This window comes from Stigmatopora argus, chromosome 13, assembly GCF_051989625.1.
Source record: "Stigmatopora argus isolate UIUO_Sarg chromosome 13, RoL_Sarg_1.0, whole genome shotgun sequence".
NCBI lineage: Eukaryota > Metazoa > Chordata > Actinopteri > Syngnathiformes > Syngnathidae > Stigmatopora > Stigmatopora argus.
The window spans coordinates 1,905,807-1,929,094 of NC_135399.1; the positions used below are offsets into that span (position 1 = coordinate 1,905,807).

Consider the following 23,288-nt stretch of genomic DNA (forward strand, 5'->3'; position numbering starts at 1 on the left):
AGGATTGGATTCACATTGTTATTTCACAGTTTCCTCCATGTCTGTTTGTTTGTTTCCCTACTCTTTGTCCCTCCTGTCTTGCCGAGCCTGACGCACAGCTGCGCGAGAAGAACGGCAAGACAGGAGGGACAAGAGTAGGGAAATGAACATCAGCAGACACGGAGGAAACTTAAATAACAAAGTGAATCCAATCCTAACAGAGAGAAATCTCAATATTAAGAGATTAAAATCGAACTATTACGAGGTTAAAATTGAAAAATGAAATCATAAATTGTACTATGACAAGATTCAAATTGTAATATTATGAGTTTGAAGTCATTTTGTTGCTTATTTTTATGTAAACCAGAAGGTCTTTGGTTTTCCAGGCTTCAACTTTTGTCGACGTTAAGTCTGTGTGAACACAAAATGGCTCTTCTCGTAATGTTAGGTGGTTGAAGTAATATTGAGAGGAAAAAAAGTCATAATAATATTACGAGATTGAAGTCGTTTTCCTGTTTTTACGGTACGTGAACAGGAAGTTGTTTGGTTTCAGGTGCATCAACTTTTGCCGACGTAAAGTCTCTGAGCACATGACTTCTGCGTAATATTCGGAGAAAAAGTCAAAAATTAAAATAAGGTTTAAAAACGATGCATTAATTATTTTATCATCAGTCGAACTGAAACGCGCTCCATAAGATAACATAAATAAACTAAATGAACTTGGATTACGATGCAGACACACTCAAAAATAAGTTTAATCTAACCTTACACTAAATGTAATTCTGATTTTGTTTTACATTTTTATACCTTTCTGCTCCGGGTCGGGTTGGCTCTGTTTGCCCCACCTCCACCCTGAGTTTCAGATGCAACCTATCGATGGTACTTTGCTTTTGTATTCCCTTCAAAATATCCTGAAAATTATGCACACAAATGTCCTCACAATAGGATAACGCACGAACACTTGCCAAAGAGTAGTATATATAACTCTCCTATTAGCGATCGCCTCGCCCAAGATTCGCAATGACTAACAGGAAAAAAAAACACAGAAAAAATGCAACGCTCCGCCCAGTGCTCGCAGAGACATTACAAAGAGGGAGTTGCGACCAGAGAGACATTACACGAGGGAGTTGCGGGGATAGAGACAGTGCCCATGATGTTCTTATGAGCAGCCTCGCCCGTCCGCTGTCTGCACGTTAATCAAAATTTGTCTCGTATCTCAAGATAAATATTTGCCCGAAATTTTACACGTATCTATGTCGGATCACTCGTATATTGAGGTACCACTGTATGTGTGTGTGTGTGTGTGTGTGTGTATTTGTATGTATGTATGTTTGTGTGCGTGCGTGTGTGCGTGTACGCGCTGGGGAAAAAAACAACAGGAAATCAAATTGTTTGACTTTTAAAGAATTTATTTCCAAATTAAGAGTGTAAAATAAGTATTTGGTCACCTAAAAACAAGGAAGATTTCTGGCTGTCAAAGAGGTCTAACTTCTAATGAGGTTTCTACTCGTTAACCGTATTAATAGCATCTGTTTTAGCTCATTATCGGTATAAAAGACACCTGTCCACAACCTCAGTCTCTCACACTCCAAACTCTCTCTGACTCGAAATCTCCCAAAAAGTAAATGCATTTCCTTATCACTTTAGAACATCGCTACCCTCTACTGGGCTCTCATTTCATCATTCTCATTTGATCTCACACAATGACAATAAAAGCATTCAATTCAATTGGCTTTATCACAACAACAACTATGCATGTTTCAAGATTCTCTCTTACATACCTGTCAACCTCAACTAAATGCTCCCCTTATTAATGATTGCAATTCCCCTTATTAACCGATTAAAAACTACAAATGCAACGTGGCACATTTTTACGCGCACGCACATGCACACACACACGGCACAGGTAAAAGTCTAAAATGTAGTACAGTGGATGGCTTTTAGCCCTAGTAGAACGGGCTCTTGCTGCCATCTGGCGGACAAACATGGGTGTTACGTCTCCTATAATAACGGCCGAGGATGGAACTACAGTCGTACCTCTACTTACGAAATTAATTGGTTCCAAGACTTTTTTCGTAACTTTAAAAATATGTAAGTAGAGGTGTACTTTATATGTAAATTCTCTAATTCGTTCCACGGCCCTCACACAACTACCAACTAAACCTTTAAAATTGGTCAAGGTGTGCCAATTTTGTATGAAAGATGTGAGGAAACAAACATTTGAGAAAATTATAAGGAAATGATTTATTGATGTCTTAAAATAAATAAAGCATATGAAAATTGCCCTGCGTCGCTGAAATATCTCCCTCTGTGGCCGTTATAGATGCAATGACCGTATTTGTCCACCAGATGGCAGCAAGAGCCCGTTCTACCGGGGCCGAAAGCCGTCCATTTTGTTGTACATTTTAGACTTTGTACCCAATGTGTGTGTGTGTGTGTGAAAATATGTGCCAAGTTGCATTTGTACAGTTTTTAATCGCTTTATAAAGGGAATTCCAAATAAAATAACGGATAAGGAAATGCATTTACTTTTGGAGGAATTTCGTAACTTGAATCTTTTTCGTATCTCAAGTCACTCATTTGCATATAAAAATTACCTGAAACCTTCGTACCTAGAGGCATTCGTAAACAGAGGTATGACTATTTCAGTGGCGCAGGGCACATTTTCACGTGCTTTATTTATTTTAAGACCTTAATAAATAATTTCCTTATAATTTTCTCTCATTTTTGTGTTTCTTCATCTTTCATACAGAATTGGAACAGTTTGACCAATTTTAAAGGGTTTAGTTGGTAGTTGCGTGAGGACCGTGGAACGAATTAGATAATTTAGATATAAAGTACACCTACTTACAAAATTTTCAAGTTACGAAAAAAGATCTGCAACCAATTAATTTCATAAGTAGAGGTATGGCTCCATGTCCACGTAAGACAAAAAATCATGAAAAACATGCTTAACGCAAGCATGTATAACTGTTTTGTCTTTTTCCAAGGTAAAACAATCAATGTAGTCCAAGAAGTATATGGCTTAAGCTGTGTCTGCTGTCACACCATTAAAAATATATTCGCAAGCTATTTCGACGTAATGGACAAGGGGAACTTTTTGTCTTGGCAGGCTCGGTGATCTTCAACAGCCTAACACAAAACACCACCCGACTTAATCTGAACTCCAGCATGCAGCTCTCCTCCTCCTTCCACTCTATCAAGTTGTTGGGCCTGGAAATGCTTCTTCACTACTTCCTGGGACCTGAGGTGGTCACCACGGCAACCAAGAGCAAACTAGTCCTCGCCCTCGGTGAGTACTTGACTCAACTACTGCTCTCTACCAACACTAGCAACCACAAGACTGTCATAAAACCATTCTATTTTGTTCCAGAGCCTTTGAGACACCCTCTGCTTAGTGCTGCTTCTTCCTTCAGCAAGCACGCTGCTGTGCTTATCTCCAGTATCAAAGATTGTTTTAACATAATTGGAAAAGAGGCGCCAGGTCTGCTTTAAGGCATTTAATGATCTTTAAATGACTCGTACAATATCATTCATCTTAAAAATGTTTCAGGAATATTCAATGTCATTATTACATTTCATTTTCTTTTTAGAATCACATGCTTTTACAGCATGACAATTTATTACTGCCAAATGTTTTATAATGTTGTAACATTGAACAGATCACACATTCTCCTCGTGGTCTTGTTTATCAAATTAGAGATCTAAAATGTGTTACCTTTGACTACGTAAAGGCCGATTCTGTCTATTGATCTCTGTAACACGAAATTACCAGTTCATTTTTGTACAATAAACTATGTGCAATTTTCAATATTTCCACAGATACTCTTTTGGTACTTTTATGGGATCATCTTGTCCGTTGTGTCTCGATGACAATTGAGTCTGGTAAGTACTTTGTTCTTTATGGAAAATGCTCGTAATTATTGGGAAATTAAAGAAATATGTTTTCCCCTAATGTTCGAGACAAACGAGGAGGCGATGTGTGATGGCGAAATGCGAATGTCATTGCCTTTGAGCTCAAATCCGACGCGACTGCATGGCACCATGTTCTTTCAACATGTGCGTCATAGCTTGGCTCTTTTTGCCTAGGAATTTTAAGTGAATCAGTGTCTTATTTGGTCACGTCTACGCAAAGATGGTTGTCTTGGATTGGATAACTTTATTCATCCCGTATTCGGGAAATTTCATTGTCATAGTAGCAAGAGGGTGAAAATGAGCATTTTAGACATAAATAGCTAGGTAATAAGCAAGTTAGTAAATAAATAAATATATCAATAAATACGCGTGTTGCCACTATATATATATATATATATATATATATATATATATATATATATGTATGTGTGTATATGTGTGTCGATGTAAAGTCTGTGTTAGCACATAACTGCTTTTCACGTGATATTAGGAGATTAAAGTAAAAATGGGTAAAAAAGGTTGTAAAATTATGAGATTAAAATTGTTACATTACTTGTTTTTACATCACACAAACCAGAAGTTGTTCTGGGTCAGCGGGCATCAACTCCTGGCGAAATAACATCGGTGTGAAAATTTTTGATTTTGAAATACTTTTGGGGGATTTATTTGATTCCTGTTTTTCCCTACGATTGGCTAGCCACCGATTCAGGGAGTCCCCTGCCTGGTGCCTATGTTAGCCGGATAAGGTGTTGAGGAACCGTGGCATTGAAAGTCAGGCTTTGTCACCTGAAATTGGATTGGATAACTTTATTCATCCCGTATTCGGGAAATTTCGTTGTCACAGGAGCAAGAGGGTGAGGATGCAGAAATAGGAAAGGCATTTAAGACATAAATAGATAGGTAAGTAAATACATCAATACATAAATAAATAAGCGTGTTGCTGAGATATATATATATATATATATATATACATATATATATATATATATATATATATATATATATACATACATACATACATACGTACGTATGGCTGTGTTAAGACCTACTGTATGCATGAATGTACATCTGTGTATGTATGTACGTATGTATGTATGTATGTATGTATGTACGTACGTACGTACATACATACATACATACATACGTACATACATACACAGATGTACATTCATGCATACAGTAGGTCTTAACACAGCCATTTTTTTGTTAAAGAGCCGGACAGCTGATGGGAGGAAGGTTCTGCGGAAGCGCTCCTTCCTGCAATGAGGGTGCCGCAGTCTGTTGCTAAAAGAGCTTCGGAGGGACTCCACAGACTCATGCAGGGGGTGGAAGGTGCTGTTCATGATGGACATCATCCTGGTCAGCATCCTCCGCTCTCCCACTTCCTCCACAGAGTCCAAAGGACAGCCCAGAACAGAGCTGGCCCTCCTGACCAGCTTATTCAGCCTGTTCCTGTCCCTCTCCGTGCTCCCGCATCCCCAACAGAGCACTGCATAAAACACTGTAGATGCCACCACAGTGTCGTAAAAAGTCTTCAGCAGTGTCCTGCACACTCCAAAGGACCGTAGTGTCCTCAGTAGGTAGAGGCGGCTCTGGCCCCTTTTATACAGGGCATCTATGTTTGTGGACCAGTCTAGTTTGTTGTTCACCTGAGTGGTCTGTTGAGGATTCCTCCAAAACTCGATGACCATTTCCTTTGTCTTGCTGGTGTTGATGTAGAGGTGGTTTTGCCTACACCAGTCAACAAAGGCTGTGATGACTCCCCTGTACTCCAGGTCGTTCCCATCCGTCACTCGTCCAACAATAGCGGTGTCGTCAGAGAACTTCTGGAGGTGGCAGGTGTCTGTATTATGTTTGAAGTCTGATGTGTAGAGGGAGAAGAGGAGTTGGGAGAGCACTGTGCCTTGTGGGGCCACCGTGCTGCAAGCTACCACATCAGATGTACAGTCCTGGAGTCTCACATATTGTGGTCTGTCAGTGAGGAAGTCGAGTATCCATGCGGCTAGGTGGTTCCTTACTCCAGCCTCTTCCAGTTTCCCTCTCAATAGGACCGGCTGAATGGTGTTGAACGCACTGGAGAGGTCAAAAAACATCATTCTCAGCGTGCTTCCCGTGTTCTCCAGGTGTGAAAGAGACCTGAGCATCAGGTAGGTGGTAGCATCTTCCACACCAATGCCTGGACGATAGGCGGACTGCAGAGGGTCCAGCTCTGCATTCATCAGGGGGCTGAGGTGATTGAGGATGATTCTCTCCAATGTCTTGATCAGGTGAGAGGTTAATGCTACCGGCCTGAAGTGGTTTGGCTCCCTGGCGTTCGCAGTCTTTGGAACTGGGACCACACAGGAAGTTTTCCACAAGGTGGGGACCTTCTGCAGACTGAGGCTGAGGTTGAAAATATGCAGAATCACTTTGCCAAGCTGATCCGCACACTCTCAGTTGTCTGGAGCTGAGGCCACCTGGACCGGTAGCCTTCCTTGCCTCGATCTTCTTTAGCTGTTTTATCACCTGATCGACAGTAATGCAGAGACCGGTGGAAGAGGGGGAGGAAGACGAGGAGGAGAACGAGGGGGGAGAGATGCTTCTGGTCTGGGGTCAGGGGAGTGGGGGCAGGACTGAATATGTTTAAGAACTGATTCAGTTCATTGGCCCACTTCCTGTCTCCGGACTCTGGGTCTCTCTCACTGTTACCTCCATGGCCCGAAATGGTCCTCAAGCTCCTCCAGACCTCTTCTGTGTTGCCTCTGGAGTTGGTTCTCTAGCTTCCTCTTGTAGATGACCTTTCCCTTCCTTATCGCTCTCTTCAGCTCCTTCTGGACCATTTTCAGACCCTCTTTCTCCCCAGACCTAAAAGCCCTCTTCTTGTTCAAGAGGGCCCTTAGATCCCTGGTGACCCACAGCTTACTGTTGGAGAAACAACGGAACTTCTTGGAGGGTACAATGTTCTCAACACAGAAGTTAATATAATCTGTGATGCAGTGGGTCAAGATGTCAATGTCTTTCCCATGTGAATTGCACAGCACCTCCCAGTCAGTGGTCTCAAAGCAGTCCCTCAGTACCATGCTGGTCTCCTCGGTCCATCTTTGTATGATCCTTGTGGTAGGTTTTATTTTCCTCACCATAGGGATGTAGGTGGGATCAGATGGACCAGGTTGTGGTCTGAGCGGCCCAGTGGGGGCAGGGGGACTGAGCTGTATGCCTCCTTTGTGTTGGCATACAGCAGGTGCAGAGTTTTTTTTTCCCTGGTGTGGCACTTCACATACTGAGTGAAGGTGGGGAGAGTAGTCAGAGGAGCATGGTTAAAATCACCAGAGATAAGAAGGAGAGACTGGGGGTGTGACGTCTGCAGCCGGGACACCGTAGCGTGAAGCAGCTCGGACCAACTGCCGCATCAGCCGAAGGAGGTATATACGCAGTTATTACGATAACATGCGAGAACTCCCGGGGGATGTAAAACGGCCTGATGCTAACAGCTACTAGCTCGATATCTCGAGTGCAAAGTTGCTCCTTAGCTCTTCCATCTTATAGGGAAGAGATCTTACGTTCCCCATAATAATAGATGGAATGCTGGGTTTGAAGCGTCGCTTTCTCTCCTGACATTTTCGTCCAGCTCTGCATCCTCTTCGCTTCCTCTTTAATCCCGCGGGGAGTTACAGGTCCAGGGGAATCCAGGTGTTGCATAGCGCTAACAGCTGATCCTTTGTGTTAGACAGCGGAGGCATGGCTGAGTGGGTCAAAAATGTAATGTCCAGAATTTGAAAAGATAAACTAAACTAATAGATCAAAGTAAAGTTTTAAAACATTAAAGTATGGAATATAATATATAAAGTAAAGTAACAAGTAAAACATTAAGAGACAATAAAACGTAAAAATAAAGGATAAAAAAGCTGTAAAAACACAATACAAGGGAGGGTTTAGGGAGCTACTGCAACAAGCAGCCGCTTTGAACAGCGCCTATGATGATCTGACTCCGGTTTCCTCCCACATTCCAAAAACATGCATGGATGGTCAGCCTATTGGACACTCTAAATTACCCCTAGGTATGAGTCTGAGTGTGAATGGTCGTCCGTCGCCTCGTGCCCTGCGATTGGCTGGCCACCGATTCAGGGTGTCCCCCGCCTCTGTCCCGAAGTCTCCACCCCGCAACCTTTGTGAAGCCAAAGTCCCCTCCACAGCCATTATGTTTAATGAGAAACAAGACCTGTCTTCGTCCGCCAGATGGCAATAATCTACTTTCTTTTACAAAAGCCAGCCCTCTCCAAATAGCCTTTGTCAGGTTTATAGGGTAATAGTAAATAAAAATAAAATATAATAAAACTTATTTAAAAAAGTTGCTCCAGGGAAACGAGTCCGCCCAGGAGCGCTATCCTCACCCAAGATGAATAGAATCAATTGTTTGGTGAATCTGACGATGATTTATCAGACCGAAATTTTTTAAATATCATGATAATGAATAAGACTAAGAATTTAAAATTGTAAATTCATTTTAAGATTTGTGTTCATATTGGTAGTACAGTCATAAATACAAATGTGCTACAAAGTGGACGGCTTTCGGCCCTGATAGAATGGGCTCTTGCCTCCATCTGGCGTATTACATCTATAGGAGATATTTCAGCGGCGCAGGGCACATTGTCATATGCTTTATTTATCTAAGATATTAATAAATCATTTCCTTATAATTTTCTCTCATTTTTGTGTTTCCTCACATCTTTCATACAAAATTGGGACCAATTTATAGCATTTAGTTGGTAGTTGTATGAGGACCGTGGAACGAATTAGAGAAATTACATATAAAGTACACCTCTACTTACGAAATTTTCAAGTTACGAAAAAAGTCTTGGAACCAATTAATTTCGTAAGTAGAGGTACGACTGTAGTTTGTTTTACCAGGTTTCCGTACCATATGTTGTGAATAAATGTTTTGTCATGGTGACGTGTTCAGCATTTGCCAGTTACCAGTACTAGTCCAATCCTTGGTGTGAGCTGAGAAAAAATGGAAAAATAATGTATCCCAATTTTTAGTCACAAATTATAGGTGCACATTTTACACGGGTGCGCGTTATACTCTAATAAATATGGTAATTATATTTTGTCCAGGAATCCAAATTGTCTGTCAGCTTCCTCTCATTGCGTTTCCCCTGGTTGCGCTGTTTCCAGATGTGTGTTTTCATATTTAAGCATTTATCCAATCACATTTCAGCCATTATTTGTTGCCATGGTCAGAAATCTACCTGGAGGCCTTCACAATCAGTTCTGCAGGCCCTGTAGCATAAAATAAGCGTCAATAAATCTGTTGCTTTCACCAATCAGATTTCGAGCTGGCGTAGGGAAACATCGCTTTCACAAACTATAATTGGCTAGTGATAGTGGATGAGCCAGAGCTAGCAAGCTGTTTCTATAGCGAGCTGCACAAGCAAATATATTGTTGTGTTGATTTAATAGCAGTTGTTGTGCTGAAGGAGGAGAAGAAATGGATTTGGTTGCAGATTTTCTGTCAGCCATTTTCAAGGCGGACTTTTCAAGAAAAGCTGGACATCATTAAGAAAGGTCAGACAACTCCAAAGCTAGCAAGCCCCTCACAACCGGGAACGGACATTTTCAGCCCTAAATTGAATAAAAACGAATGCCAGAAATACGACAAAACCGACTCGACTTTCAGGATTAGCTTTGATGGCGATAGGACAGATGGAATTTAAACGCACAGCTAATCTGTACGACAGATTATAAAACTTGAAGAAAGGAGGATGGATTTTGTGTACAAATAAAAATTATTTTTGGTGAGTAAAATGTGGCTATATTCCTAAACGATATTTCAATTTTATTAGGTTATTATTGTAGCTGCAGTAAAGGTTTTATAGCCATAAAATAGTTATTGAGGGTTGAATTGATTTAGGCCAGTGGTTCTTAACCTGGTAAGAGCTACCGAACACCACCAATTTCATATGCGTATTCGCCACACCCTACTTTAGTGTAAAATAAAATGTTGTTTTTTCAAATTTCAAGATACAGTGGAGCAAACAAGTATTTAGTCTACCACCAATTGTGCAAGTTCTCCTACTTGAAAAGATTAGACAGGCCTGGAATTGTCAACATGGGTAAACCTCAGCCATGAGAGACAGAATGTGGAAAAAAACAGAAAATCACATTGTTTGATCTTCTAATGAGGTCTAACGAGGTCTCCACTCGTTACCTGTATTAATAGCATCTGTTTTAACTCATTATCGGTAGAAAAGACACCTGTCCACAACCTCAGTCTCTCACACTCCAAACTCCACTATGGCCAAGACCAAAGAGCTCTCGAAGGACACCAGAGACAAAATTGTAGACCATCGGTCACCAAACTACGGCCCGCGGGCCGGATACGGCCCGCGGGCCGGATACGGCCCGCCGGCACATTTGGACCGGCCCTCTGAACAATACCAGAGACGCTATCGGATTTTTTTTTTTATTTTTTTTTTGGGATGCGGACCGTCGGCACATTTGGACCGGCCCTCTGAACAATACCAGAGACGCTATCGGATTTTTTTTCCTATTTGGCCTTGAAGACTGGGACGTTTTAATCTTGTGTTTGGTTCATTGCACCCCTGCTGAGCCCACAAATCATCCCAGTGAAGCGGGGCTTCGCATTGCTTCTTTGGTGACACGCGCGGGGAGAGTGTTTCCCTTTGATGCATGCGGGCACGTCCACCGTTGCATGCACGAGCAGTGTTACCGAGACATCTGGACGATCGCAGGTGAGGGCGGAGCCCTGGGACCATCGCGGACTATTCAAGCATATTAAAACTGCAACCTGTTTGAGAACGGAATAATGGCGAAAAAGTTAGGTGAGAGAAAAATTGATTCAGAATGCAGGGTATTTAACCTGGAGTGGACAAACGATTATTTTTTTGTTCAATGCAAAGAAAAGGCTGTTTGTCTCATTTGTCAAGAGACGGTGGCGGTATTCAAAGAATACAATCTTTGCCGACACTATGAATCCCGTCTCAAAGACAAGTACGATAGATTGCAAGGCCAAATACGAGCAGACAAACTCTCAAAGCGAAAAAGTGGACTACTATCTCAGCAGAACCAGGCATCCGTTCGGGCCAGCTTTTGGGTTGCTAAATTGATAGCAAGCAGCGGTAAGCCTTTCACTGACGGAGAGTTTGTTAAGAAATGTATGGATACTGTCGCGGAGGAGGTGTGTCCCGAGAAGAAAGATGCATTTAATGCCGTAAGTCTGTCGGTGAGTACAATGACCAGACGCGTTGAAGAAATCGGGAGTAATGTATATGCCCAGCTGCAGCAGAAGACGAAATAATTTGACTTTTTTTCATTAGCACTGGATGAAAGCATGGACGTGCAAGACACAGCGCAACTGCTCATTTTTATTCGTGGAGTTAGTGCAAACTTTGAGATTTGCGAGGATCTGGCAGCCCTCCAAAGTCTCAAAGGGACTACAACGGGAGAGGATATTTTTGACAAAGTGTGCCAAACCATGGAGAAGTTGGACCTGGACTGATCAAAGCTAGCTAGCATCACGACTGACGGGGCTCCTAGCATGGTGGCCGAAACTCGCGGTCTAATAATGGGACGCATGAACCGGGAGTTGGAAAAAAGGGGTCTCACCGCCCCGCTACGAGTCCACTGCCAAATTCACCAGCAAGCACTGTGCTGCAAAATGTTGACGTGGGATTCTGTAATGACGGTTGTGGTGTCGTGCATAAACTTCAGAGCAAAGGGAGAAGATTGTGCATGGCACAACAGAAAGTTAATGTTCCATGGCTTTTTTTTCTATGAAGAACCCAGAGAGAGTTATTTAGTTATTATTTATTTCATAAATAGTGTTATTTATTTCCTGTTTTTTCTGTGAAGAACTCAGAGAGGGTTATTTAGTTATTATTTATTTCATTAATAGTGTTATTATATGTTTCCTGACTTTTTTTCTGTAAAGAACCTGGAAAGGGTTATTTGGTTATGTGTGGCTTTCTGGAAAACAATAAAAAAAATTAAGCTCCCCTACGATCGTCACACTTTTTCTGTTACAAACTGACACCGGCCCCCCATCAGAGAAGGTAAAAGTTATGTGGCCCTCACAGGAAAAAGTTTGGGGACCCCTGTTGTAGACCTTCACCAGGCTGGGAAGACTGAATCTGCAATAGGTAAACGCTTGGTGTAAAGAAATCAACTGTGGGAGCAATCATTAGAAAATGGAAGACATACAATACAAGACCACTGATACACTCCCTCAATCTGGGGCTCCATGCAAGAGCTCACCCCGTGGCGTCAAAATGATAACAAGAACAGTGAGCAAAAATCCCAGAACCACACGGGAGACCTAGTGAATGACCGCCGGAGAGCTGGGACCACAGAACAAAGGCTACTATCAGTAACACAATGCGCCGCCAGGGACTCAAATCCTGCTCTGCCAGACGTGTCCCCCCTGCTGAAGCCAGTACACAGCACACCAGGCCCATCTGCGGTCCGCTAGAGAGCATTTGGATGATCCAGAAGAGGGCTGGGAGAATGTGTTATGGTCAGATGAAACTAAAATACAGTAATACCTCGACATACGAGTGCCCCGACATACGAGCAATTTATGATACGAGTAAAATTTTGATATACGAGCATACAGCGGACGCGAAAGGCTGCTCATAAGAACATCATGGGCACTGTCTTTCTGGTCGCAACTACTCCGTGTAATGTCTCTCTGGTCGCAACTCCCTCGTCTAATGTCTCTACGATCCCTGGGAGAGCGTTGTATATTTTCAGTGTTTTTTTTCCCGTGAGACAGTGCGAATGGCGGAGTGATGGCTAATACGAGGAGCATATACTACTTCTCGTTGGCAAGTGGCCGTGCGTTATCCTATTGTGAGGACATTTGTGTGCATCACTTTGGGAATATTTTGAAGGGAAGGCAAAAGCAAACAACCCTCAATAGGTTGCATCTGAAAGTCAGAGTGGAGGCAACCCGGGAGAAGAAAGGTATCAAAATTTAAAACGAAATTAGAATTAAGTTTAGTGTAAGGTTAGATTAAATTTATTTTTGTGTGTCTGCATGTAATCCAAGTTCATTTAAATTTGTCTGTTATGTTACAAGCGCGTTGCCGTGCAAAATGTCTATCTCCCCCCTCTCTCAGTCCCTCTCTCTCTCCCCTCCGCGAAATCCGTCTAATTTTAGTACTATTAAACCACTAGATATTTCTTACTTTGTTAATAGATGGCGAATTAGAACAAATAAAAATGTTTTTCCAATTCAATATCCAGTTTTTGGTGTTTTTTTTCAGATAGTTGGAACGAATCAATTTGTTTTTAGTTTATTCCTATGAGAAACACAGGTTCTCGTGTTTGGAGGAGAAAGAATACTGAATTGCATCCGAAACATCATGCTTTGGGGCTGTTTTTCTGCAAAGCGACCAGGACGACTGATCTGTGTAAAGGAAAGAATGAATGGGCCCATGTATTGAGAGATTTTGAGTGAAAATCTCCTTCCATCAGCAAGGACATTGAAGATGAGACATGGCTGGGTCTTTCAGCATGACAATGATCCAAAACGCACAGCAAGGGCACCAAGGGAGTGGCTTCGTAAGAAGCATTTCAATGTCCTGGAGTGGCCTAGCCAGCCTCGAGATCTCAACCCTATAGAAAATCTGTGGAGGGAGTTGAAAGTCCGTGTTGCCCAACGACAGCCCCAAAACATCACTGCTATGGAGAAATTGGCCAAAATACCAGCAACAGTGTGTGAAAAGCCTGTGAGCAGTTACAGAAAACGTTTGGCCTCCGTTATTGCCAACAAAGGGTACATAACAAAGTATTGAGATGAACTTTTGGTATTGACCAAATACTTATTTTCCACCATGATTTGCAAATAAATTCTTTAAAAATCAAACAATGTGATTTTCTGTTTTTTTCCCACATTCTGTCTCATGTCTGAGGTTTACCCATGTTGACAATTGCAGGCCTCTCTAATCCTTCCAAGTAGGATAACTTGCACAATTGGTGGTTGACTAAATACTTATTTGCCCCACTGTATATAAATTCCACGTAGCACTAATTGGCCAAGCAATATCACGTGATCATCTGCAGCCAGAGATGGTCAAGCAGGGCATGTTATCGTGTATAGACATGATGATTCACCGAACCCCTAGGGTTTGATCGAACCCAAGTTAAGAACCTCTGATTTAGACATAGCTCTACTGAAGCCCTAGGTGTGAAATGCACAGCCCGCCACTGACCCCAAGCCACTTGGTGCCAGAAATTAACATTGAGCTTTTCATCCCGACTTATTCGAGGCACCATCGAAGTATGGGGATCACCAAGTATAACAAATCACCATCGCCCACATATGGCTGGCGGTGATCTGTGAATATGCCGCGTTTCCAAATTTTGACTCGTTGCTGCTCTATTTCCTCCCGACTCAGTTGGTCCTCTTCGAGATTCAAGTCACCACAGCCTAAAGCAAAGAAACCTTTTCAATGCATGTCAATTAGGCCATTCCATATATGCATGCGTTTTCTTGATCTTTTCCAAGCTTCCGGGTGCTTGAAAAGTGGGTTACTAATTGATTGTCTTGTGTGTGCGTGCGTGTGAATGTGAAAGATAATCCTAAATTGTGTTCCCTACAGCCTCCCCATACACAACACTGTGCTCTGCTTTGCACTTACTTTTGCCAGTGTATGTAACCTAATGAAATAAGTTGGACGTTTTTGATGCATGACTTTTTTTCCAATGCTATTGTGGTTTCTACACGGGGGGGTTCCTGAAGCAGTAGATCCCTCCCTATCGGTGCCACATAGAACACTCCTGAATGGGTTGGCGTTTCTGCTCATTACCGGTGGCAGATGGAGAACACATTCTTGCCACCTGCCCGACTCACTGCCACATTCATCAGTTTAAGTCAGAGCCTCATTTGCTTATGTGGCTGTGATGAGTAACAAACACTGAGGTGCTCTTCCCCAATGATGTAAACAGCTCATCATCAGTCACATTACTTGTAGGAGTTCTTTTGTGTGTGTTTGCTGATGGATTTGTGTCTGCAGGAAGTAAAAAGGAACGACATGGCTGTGAGGCTCTGACGATGACGCTTCAAGCGCTGCGGAACGTTGTCTGCTCAAAAGCTCTTCCTGCAGCCAAAGTGCTGGTGAGAATGTCATCGTGTATTTTCTCATTCAAGAGACGCTTTTGTTGTTGTTGTGAAGCAAAAGTAACACAAGCACCGTATTTACTCGCCAATAAGCCGCCTGCGCGTATAAGCCGCAGCCTTAAAATTGCCTTAAAATTGTTGAATTTTAGAATTTCTCACATAGGCCGCCCCCTGATTCTCAATTTTCACCTCCATATTTATGGTTTTAATAGGAAGTATGAATGTGTTACTTTGAAGGGAAACTCAAGAAAAATCATCACACGTGGTATTTCTGATATACTGTATCAGAGCTACCAAATACTAAGAATCGTCCGTAATTTACTACGCCAGTTTATAGCAAATTACGAAATCTGCATTTATATGAAAACTATGAAAATAAAGAAAAACCAGCAATGTCTGACGCGATCAGTGTTTCGAAACGTTACGTTTGCTTTTAATTACTTTTTCAGTTAAATTTCGCCGATTGAGGATGCCACAAATCGAAACTACATCCACGTGACCTAAAGGGATGTGACATCCCTTTAGGTCACGTGGATGTAGTTTCGACGAATTTTTGAAGCAACATACATGTACCGTAGCGAAGACGAGAGAACTGTGATACTGATATTTTGCCATCGAAAAAAAATACAACGAACTCCAGCCTGCAGAAGTTCAAGGCGGAATACAGTATTAATCATCCGTGTTTGGCGCCATCAACCGAAGGAGAATTTTTTTTGCGTACTGCAAGTATTGCAACACAAACTTTTGAGTTAATCATGGTGGCCTCAGTGACTGTACAAAACACGTGTCTGGGAAAAATCATAAAGCGAAGGCTGGATCGATGAAATCCCAGCAATCCATCTTTACCTCCTTTGGAGTAAATCCTGGTACTTTGGATACTAAACAACACCGCATAAGTGTAGCAGAGATGAAAATGGCTGTTTTTTTTGTGGAGCGTAACGTGCCACTGAGTGCTACTGATCATTGTGGTCCACTATTCAAAGCCATCTTTCCGGAATAAAAAATTGTGAAAGACTATGCATCCGCCCGCACAAAGTCCAAAGCCTTAATATTGCAAAAAGCGGAGAATATTTCAATTCGTATTGCTGCTAATGCAAGAGGATTGTTCACACTCGGTACGGACGGCAGTAATGACAACTCGAATAAGTGTTGCGACATTTCAGTGGAAACCAGAAAATCTCAACATCACTTTTATCTGTTCTGGTGGTTACAGAAGCGTCTGCAAATGTCCATAACATTTTTAACACTAAGTGCAGAGTGGCTGAACTATTATCTCAGTTGGGAAAATTGTGTTGCACTAAGCAGTGACAATGCTCCAGTAATGTCAGGTGGGAAAGCTGGGGTGTTCGGCCATATCAAGGAAGAGAACGACAGCATCTTCTTTGCAGGCTGTATTTGCCATTTGTTGCAACAAATGTTGTACCAGTTGAATTCGATGTGCTTGTGGATATTTATTACCACCTTAAGAATAGTGCAAAACGTCAGACGGAGGTAAAGATTGAAGTGGAGTTGTGTGGGGACGCAAATCTGAAGGTCCTGAAATGCGTTCCCACGAGGTGGCTTTCAATGAAGCAGTGTATTGACTGTGTCCTTGTATTGAGGAACTCTTTAAGGTCATTTTTTGAGGAGAAGAAGAAATCTCCACCTCACAACAGCAGACAACCCAGAGCATACAGGTTTCTCTGTAGCCAGACTGCTCTCTGGTACATGCTTTTTCTGAGCTATATACTGGAATTATTCACAATCGTAAACATGACACTACAGTCGGAAGCACCCCTAATCCACAAGCTCAGAAGACTGATGAAAGACTTCTACCTGAAATGTATGGTGAAGTTCATGAAAACTTGCTTTGCATGACAAAGACTTGTTGGAAGTGAAAGTGGATTAAAAGATTAGTATTTGTTGGAATAATCCTTAGATATTTCCAAATTCACAATAAAAGAGGCATCTGAAGTCACATCTTTGTTTAATTCTTGCAAGAAGAGAAATACATCCATCCACGTATGTAGCCTAGATCATTCTAACAACTCAAGGTCTCGCTCGCTACTTTATTCATAAGATTTTAACGCCATGCCCCACAGAAGTCTAAACATATTTAGAGTTTCATAACATTTTATCACAGTCATCAAAACAATTGTAAGTCTGTCGAATTCTCTCAAGAGCGCCAGTTGTGGACCTGCCCAGCCAAAACAGTCCACTGTTCCCAAGGGCGCTTGTTGTGAACTCCTCTTCCGAAGCAAAAACAGTCCACTGTTCCCAAGACCGTTTGTTGTGGACTCCTCTTCCGAAGCCGAAAAACAGTCCCGTTATTGTTGTGAACCCATCCTGCCCAAGGCCATTCCCAGTCCTCTTGATGCGAACCACAGTCCTTACTTTTGCAAGAGACGCATTAAAATGCCCTTTGTATTAATGTCAATTCCTCTTCGTTGCAAGTACTTATAATATAAAAATATTGATACACATCTATAATAATGATAAACCTAACAGTATTCCATTTGATACAAATGATGGACTTTGTATTTGTGAGAACTTTCGTCAGTACATGAAAGAGCAAGAAATGCCTGAAAAAACTGACTGCCATCTGCACAAATGTGAGAAAGTTTTAAAAAATTGCAGTGAAATATGTAAAAGAAAAAATTCTAATGAAGGATGAATTGCTCAAACATGCTGAGGTAGCTGATCTCAGCATCATCAAAAAAGTGTAAGGTACTTCATCAACAGATTCCCATGCATGAAGCCTGACTGTGACAATGATCATATCACACATGACTTACTGCCTAAGAAGTTGGTCATTGGCCTGCAAGCTTTGAAAGTATTGGACAAAAATCCAAAAACGCACCACCACTGTCAGATATTTAAAAAAACACACACACACAAACGCCTGAACTTGAACAATACTGTTAAATATGCAGATGCCACCTTAGTTTAAAAAAATATTCCAACACAAAGCTCCTCCACTGCAAGATTTTGTACAAAAAATTCCAACACTATCAAGGGCTGGCTCTAGAGTTGACTGTGTAGTTCCCTTCAAAAAGAGTGCATTTAGCCAAAGCACCTTCTCTGTCCCTACCGCACATACCTGGAACTCAATACCAATTAACATACGTGAACTCACGTCTGAACCTCTTTGCCAATCATCTTAAAGCCTGGCTGTTGGTTGAACAAAATTGTGATTACAACGCTGTCTAAAACTGCTACGTGTGTGTGTTTGTCTAGTATGTGTCATAGTTTATCTTCATCCTATACAAGTGACTAAAGATGGAAATTAATCCTTGGCTACAATCTTACATATTCATATATATCTTCATTTACATCAGGGGTCCCCAAACCGGTCCTCGAGGGCCGCTGTGGGTGCAGGTTTTTGTTCCAACCAATCCAGCACAGACATTTTGACCAATGAGATTTCTGCAGAAAACAAGTAGCACCTGACTGAAATCACTTGTACTTGTAGGACACCAGATTGGTGAAAAAAGGCGTCTTCTTTCTGGGTTGGAATGAAAACCTGCACCCACTGCAGCACTTTGTGGAATAGTTTGGAGAGCACTGATTTACATGAATATAAATATGTTCATTAATATCTGCTGTCCACTTATTAAATAATTTAAACTCAAACTCATGAAAAAACTGTAATGTATTATCTAAATATAATCTATAAATAAATACAAAATACTTAAATTACTGTACTCAGTGAAAATGGTTCCCCTCTGCTTGATTTAAATAATTAAAAAACTGTTTAATGGGAGCTTTAGTCCAACCCGTCTTCGTCAGATTCGAGGGTCATTGGATCATCGATGGAATCTTCAAGGGATGCCGGAGGGGAGCTTTTCAGGAGGAGCTTCGTTCTTCAAGGTTTTTGGCGCACAAGGAACATGGCGACTGCCACTTCTTTTCTTCTGCAAATATACTGTTGTTAAAGGACATGACACTCAAGACAATTGCCAAATTCAATGGCTCTGTCCATGTCATTAATCTCCTGGACCCGTTGTCGCAAACTGCATGCCATATTGAAGATCTGCAGATGTCATAAATAACAAAAGACCATGTTCTTCATCCTCATTCTCGTCGTTATCCGCTGCTATTACTCCATGATGGGATCAATTCTACTGGGTCCACATCGGTTGGGGGGGATGGGAGATGTATGGTGTATTATGTTGACATCCTCTCGTCATGCTAACTTAATATCTACGTTGTAAATTCCTCATAATGCTGGTGCATTTTTTATTCCTCGGAGTCAGAGGTGAGGTGTCTTAGTCCACATGAGAAAACTTTTTTTTTTATCCGCAGCATGCACAGCTCTTCCGTGCAACCACACGCTTGTATCTCCAGAGGGGAAGAGCGTTCACTTCCCGTGTGTCTCCCCTCTTAAACGCACGGCGGAACTTATTAACATGGTTCCTACCAGCTGATTTATGGACAAAAGAACGCCATAGTGTAGATTCATCTATGCCGCATTGACTTGCTACACCATTAGCATATCAAGGAACGTCAATATTTAGGAGCCATTTTCAATGATGACTAAAGAAAGTCTTTCTCCACAGGTCATGTGCGCGATGCGAAATTCACTCAGAGCAAAACAGGAAATGGCAAGACGTGCATTTAGGCCCTTTATAGATAATATTCGGAGTGTCATTCTTCTACGGTGAAATATCGCTTCTTCAGCGCTGATTGCCACCCAATCCATGACGCGAGCCAGCAGCATCCCCACACACGATGAGCGTAGGGCGATCCGTGTGAACCCCGGCACTTTCAGGCCATCTTAGAATAAGAATGTCCGTGCAGGCATCTTCTTCCAAAAAGGCGAACTTGATGTGAGGTAACTCTTCCTTGACGTAGTGTTTCGTTTCCTCCCGGTCTGCCGGCCGAGGAGGTTCATCTTCTTTGTCTTCGTCAGGAGCTAAGCTATCGTAAAAGGCTTGGCTTTGGTTCTAATCATGTTATCCAGTGGAATCACCTCCCGATAGGGCATTCTCCATCTTAACGATGATTTTATTCCTCCTTCCGAAATGAAATCCGAAGAAAAGGCACAGCATCTGTCTCGTTTGTTTTATTTGGCGAGTGTGTTCTTCTTCTGGATTCACACCCAGCCTAGAGTACCACCCTTTTCAGTGCTGAAAAAGCGCTGCCGTGTCTTCCGCCATATTTCATCTCTTGTCTTCCGCTTTTGAGTTTCAGCGTGAATTTTGACATTACGCAGGACGTTTAAGAGACATTTTCATCGCCGTTTCAAAATCCATACAATGCTAGATGAGGCTTGGTGTAGTCCTTTTTTGTGCAATGCAAAATGTATGTAATATAATCTGAAGAAAAGGCACGGTGCTGTTTGAATTATCGATGCGTCATTCTTCTACGGTGAAATTTCGCTTCTTCTGTGCTGACTGCCATCCATTTCAGCGCCGAAGAATAAGCGATGCCCTGACATTTTTCATCTCCTGTCTTCGGCTTATAAGTTTCGGCGTGGATTTTGACATTTTATGAACTTTTTTCATATACTTAAGATAACTAAACTGTACTGTAACCAGGGAAGCTGGCAAACGATTACAGTACAGTGGTACCTCGACATACGAGCACCCCATCATACGAGCATTTCGAGATACGGGTAAAATTTTGAGCAAATAATTATCTCTAGATACGAGAAAAATTTCGAGATACTAGAAAGGCAGGTGGCCAAGACATGAGAGGCTGTTGATCATTGTAGCGCACTGTCATTTTTGCCACATCTCTTTCGTGTATAACAGATATCTACGAGCACTGGGCGGAGCGTTGCATTTTTTCCGTGTTTTTTTTCAGTCACTCAGCGCGAATGCCTGCTTAACCAACCAGAACGTCTTCAGGTTTAATTTATTTCATGCCAGGCAAAATTTTTAAAAATCCTTTCATTTTTGGGATGGTGTATATAAGTCACAATAGAGTATTACAGTAAGTCGCAGGCCTGGGTGAATTACTGATGATGATCATTTGATGAATTAACAACCCAAGTGTGACTTATTGTTCAAAAAATACGGTGTGTATTGTCTCAGATGTTTGGTATAGAAATATTATTATTCCGTGGTATGTTCTACCTGTTTTTTATTTCAAAAAAAAAATCTTAAGGGTTAAATTGGAAAACTGCCGGAAAAAAATATAATTTTGGGAAGAAAGGCGCAAATACTTTTGAAGAAATTAGGGAATTCCTTTGTTTGCAAATGGACACGTGCTCACATTTTAGCTTTTTTTTTTTCTTTGCCAGATTCTTGTGGAAAGCACAGTCAGAGGCATCTCTCCACGCGTTCTAGGCTCAGCCTCTTACCAAGTGGGCAAAATGGACGTGCTGAATGTGAGTTTAATCTAATGTCTACACTTAACTCTTGTCACTTTTCAGTAGACTGACGCTTCTTTCCCTGTAGGGAACGCCAGCGCTCTTCCTCATTTTGCTCCTTATGGACAGCAACATGCTAGCAATCTATATTGAAGATGCCAGGTGAGCTCAACATCTGATTATTTTTTATTATTCCATTTTGTAGCATGATTCACTACAAACCTTTGCTTTTTAGTGACACGAAACATTGTTTTGTCTTTTGTTATTCCCAAAACTTCTCTGGCATTACAAACTGGATCAACAGTCTCTTGATTGCCTGCTGGCAACAACTAAGGGCTACCTTTTCTGACATAATCGTGGTGACAGCCATTTCTCCTTAAGAGATAAAATCTTGAAGCATTAAAAGTCCAAGTCTGGTCAAGTCATAAGGTTGTCGGTCGGGTCAAGCAATGTCACAAGTTTATCAAGCTTACGAGGGTCAAGTTACAAGTTTATTGAGTCGAGACATGCCTGTTAACAAGTTTGACAAAATGAAATGCATCAAGTCACAATGTTTCTGTGCCATGTACAGTGACAATAATAATAAAAAACCTTCGGTAGGAAGGTGTTTAGCATGGCTGCCTCATAGTTCTGAAGTTTAAATCATAGGCATTGATCTGCTTATGAGCGTGAACATTTGTTTGTCTTGATGTGCCACAATTGGTTGGGAATTAGTACAGGAAGTACCCGGCCTGACCCTCATGAGTATAAGTGATACAGAAAATGAACCAAAGAATCTTTCGCACCGTTAGTGGTGTGACAATGATGCCCAACCAGCCTGTGACAACCAATCGCAACTTGTGTTTTGGCTAGCAAGTAATTGGTTTACAAGAGAATGTGGATCCAAACTGTAGTATTTTCCTGATACCTTTTGTTGGTAAAACTTTCAAAATTGTTAGGGATTGGTTTTGTTGTTTTTCCCCCATGTTTGACCTGTCCTCGTGATTGCCCATTGAGTTCAGCGGTTGTTTACCCACCCCTGTTGTATCTCCTGCTCGCTGCCTCTCGTGCGACCCAGTTCCTTCTGATTATCTCGTCAACCCATGTTTGTCAGTCTTCGTCGGATCGTCTTGTGTACCCTTGTGTTTTCTTATGCTCTTGCCATGTCCTGAGTTCCTCGTTTAGCCACGTCCTCCCCTTCAGGTTTGATTTTGTTCTTTGATTTTGAAGTCTTTGTTATATTTTGAGAACCTTGGCTTAGTTATTGAAGTTTTTCTAGTGCTATCTCCCTGTCTCTGCCTTATTCCCTGCATTTGGGTCCGACCACACTTCACACTGAAAATAAATAGGCCATATAAAGACAAATGTTTCTTTTTATTGAACCTAATGAATTGCTTCTTATCCCAGTGATTTGCAACCTTATAGTAAAAAAAAAAATTCCAGGGATGTTTCTGATCATTTCAATACTGGTACTGAACAACACCACCTTCCCGTGGTCAGCTTATAGCAGTTGAAACAACCGACCCTTGTGACAATCAAACGTTTTCACCCAGAATGTAAAGGAATAAAAACTACCCTGGCAAGATCCTAACTTCACCAAACAAAAAGCAAAACATTTTCATCAAAACAATAATGTGATATATAAACTTGCAAGAGGTTGTGACAACCAACCTCGTTCCCCGCTAACAGGAAAAACCTTGCCCTTTTTAACAAAACACTCATTCACTCCATAAACTTATAAGCAATTGTTGCAACCAACACAGCTCTCCCCAAATCTAAAATAATCAAAAACTACCCTCAAATTATAATGCTTCGACAACAAAAATGTAAACATGTCAATTTTAGCAAGACACATGCAATTCTTTGATTTGTAAGCAGTGGTGGTGTTATAAAAATAAAAATAATAACAAAAAATTGCATTATTGCCTATCACGCACTTAAAAGCAAAACATGGAAAAGGCGATGAGCACGATTTGGGTAGCCTGCTACACACAGCCTACT

The 23,288-nt window shown here is 41.6% G+C and overlaps 1 protein-coding gene across 1 annotated transcript in view; it reads left to right on the forward strand.

Moving 5' to 3' along the window:
* Positions 1–23,288, forward strand: part of rif1 (replication timing regulatory factor 1) — a 107,748-nt gene that overhangs the window by 41,956 nt on the left and 42,504 nt on the right. Inside the window, exons 12-17 of the mRNA XM_077617557.1 lie at positions 3,092–3,271; positions 3,353–3,463; positions 3,802–3,864; positions 14,910–15,010; positions 21,240–21,326; positions 21,397–21,470. Of these exons, the coding sequence (XP_077473683.1) occupies positions 3,092–3,271; positions 3,353–3,463; positions 3,802–3,864; positions 14,910–15,010; positions 21,240–21,326; positions 21,397–21,470 (616 nt within the window). The remainder of the gene's footprint in view (positions 1–3,091; positions 3,272–3,352; positions 3,464–3,801; positions 3,865–14,909; positions 15,011–21,239; positions 21,327–21,396; positions 21,471–23,288) is intronic.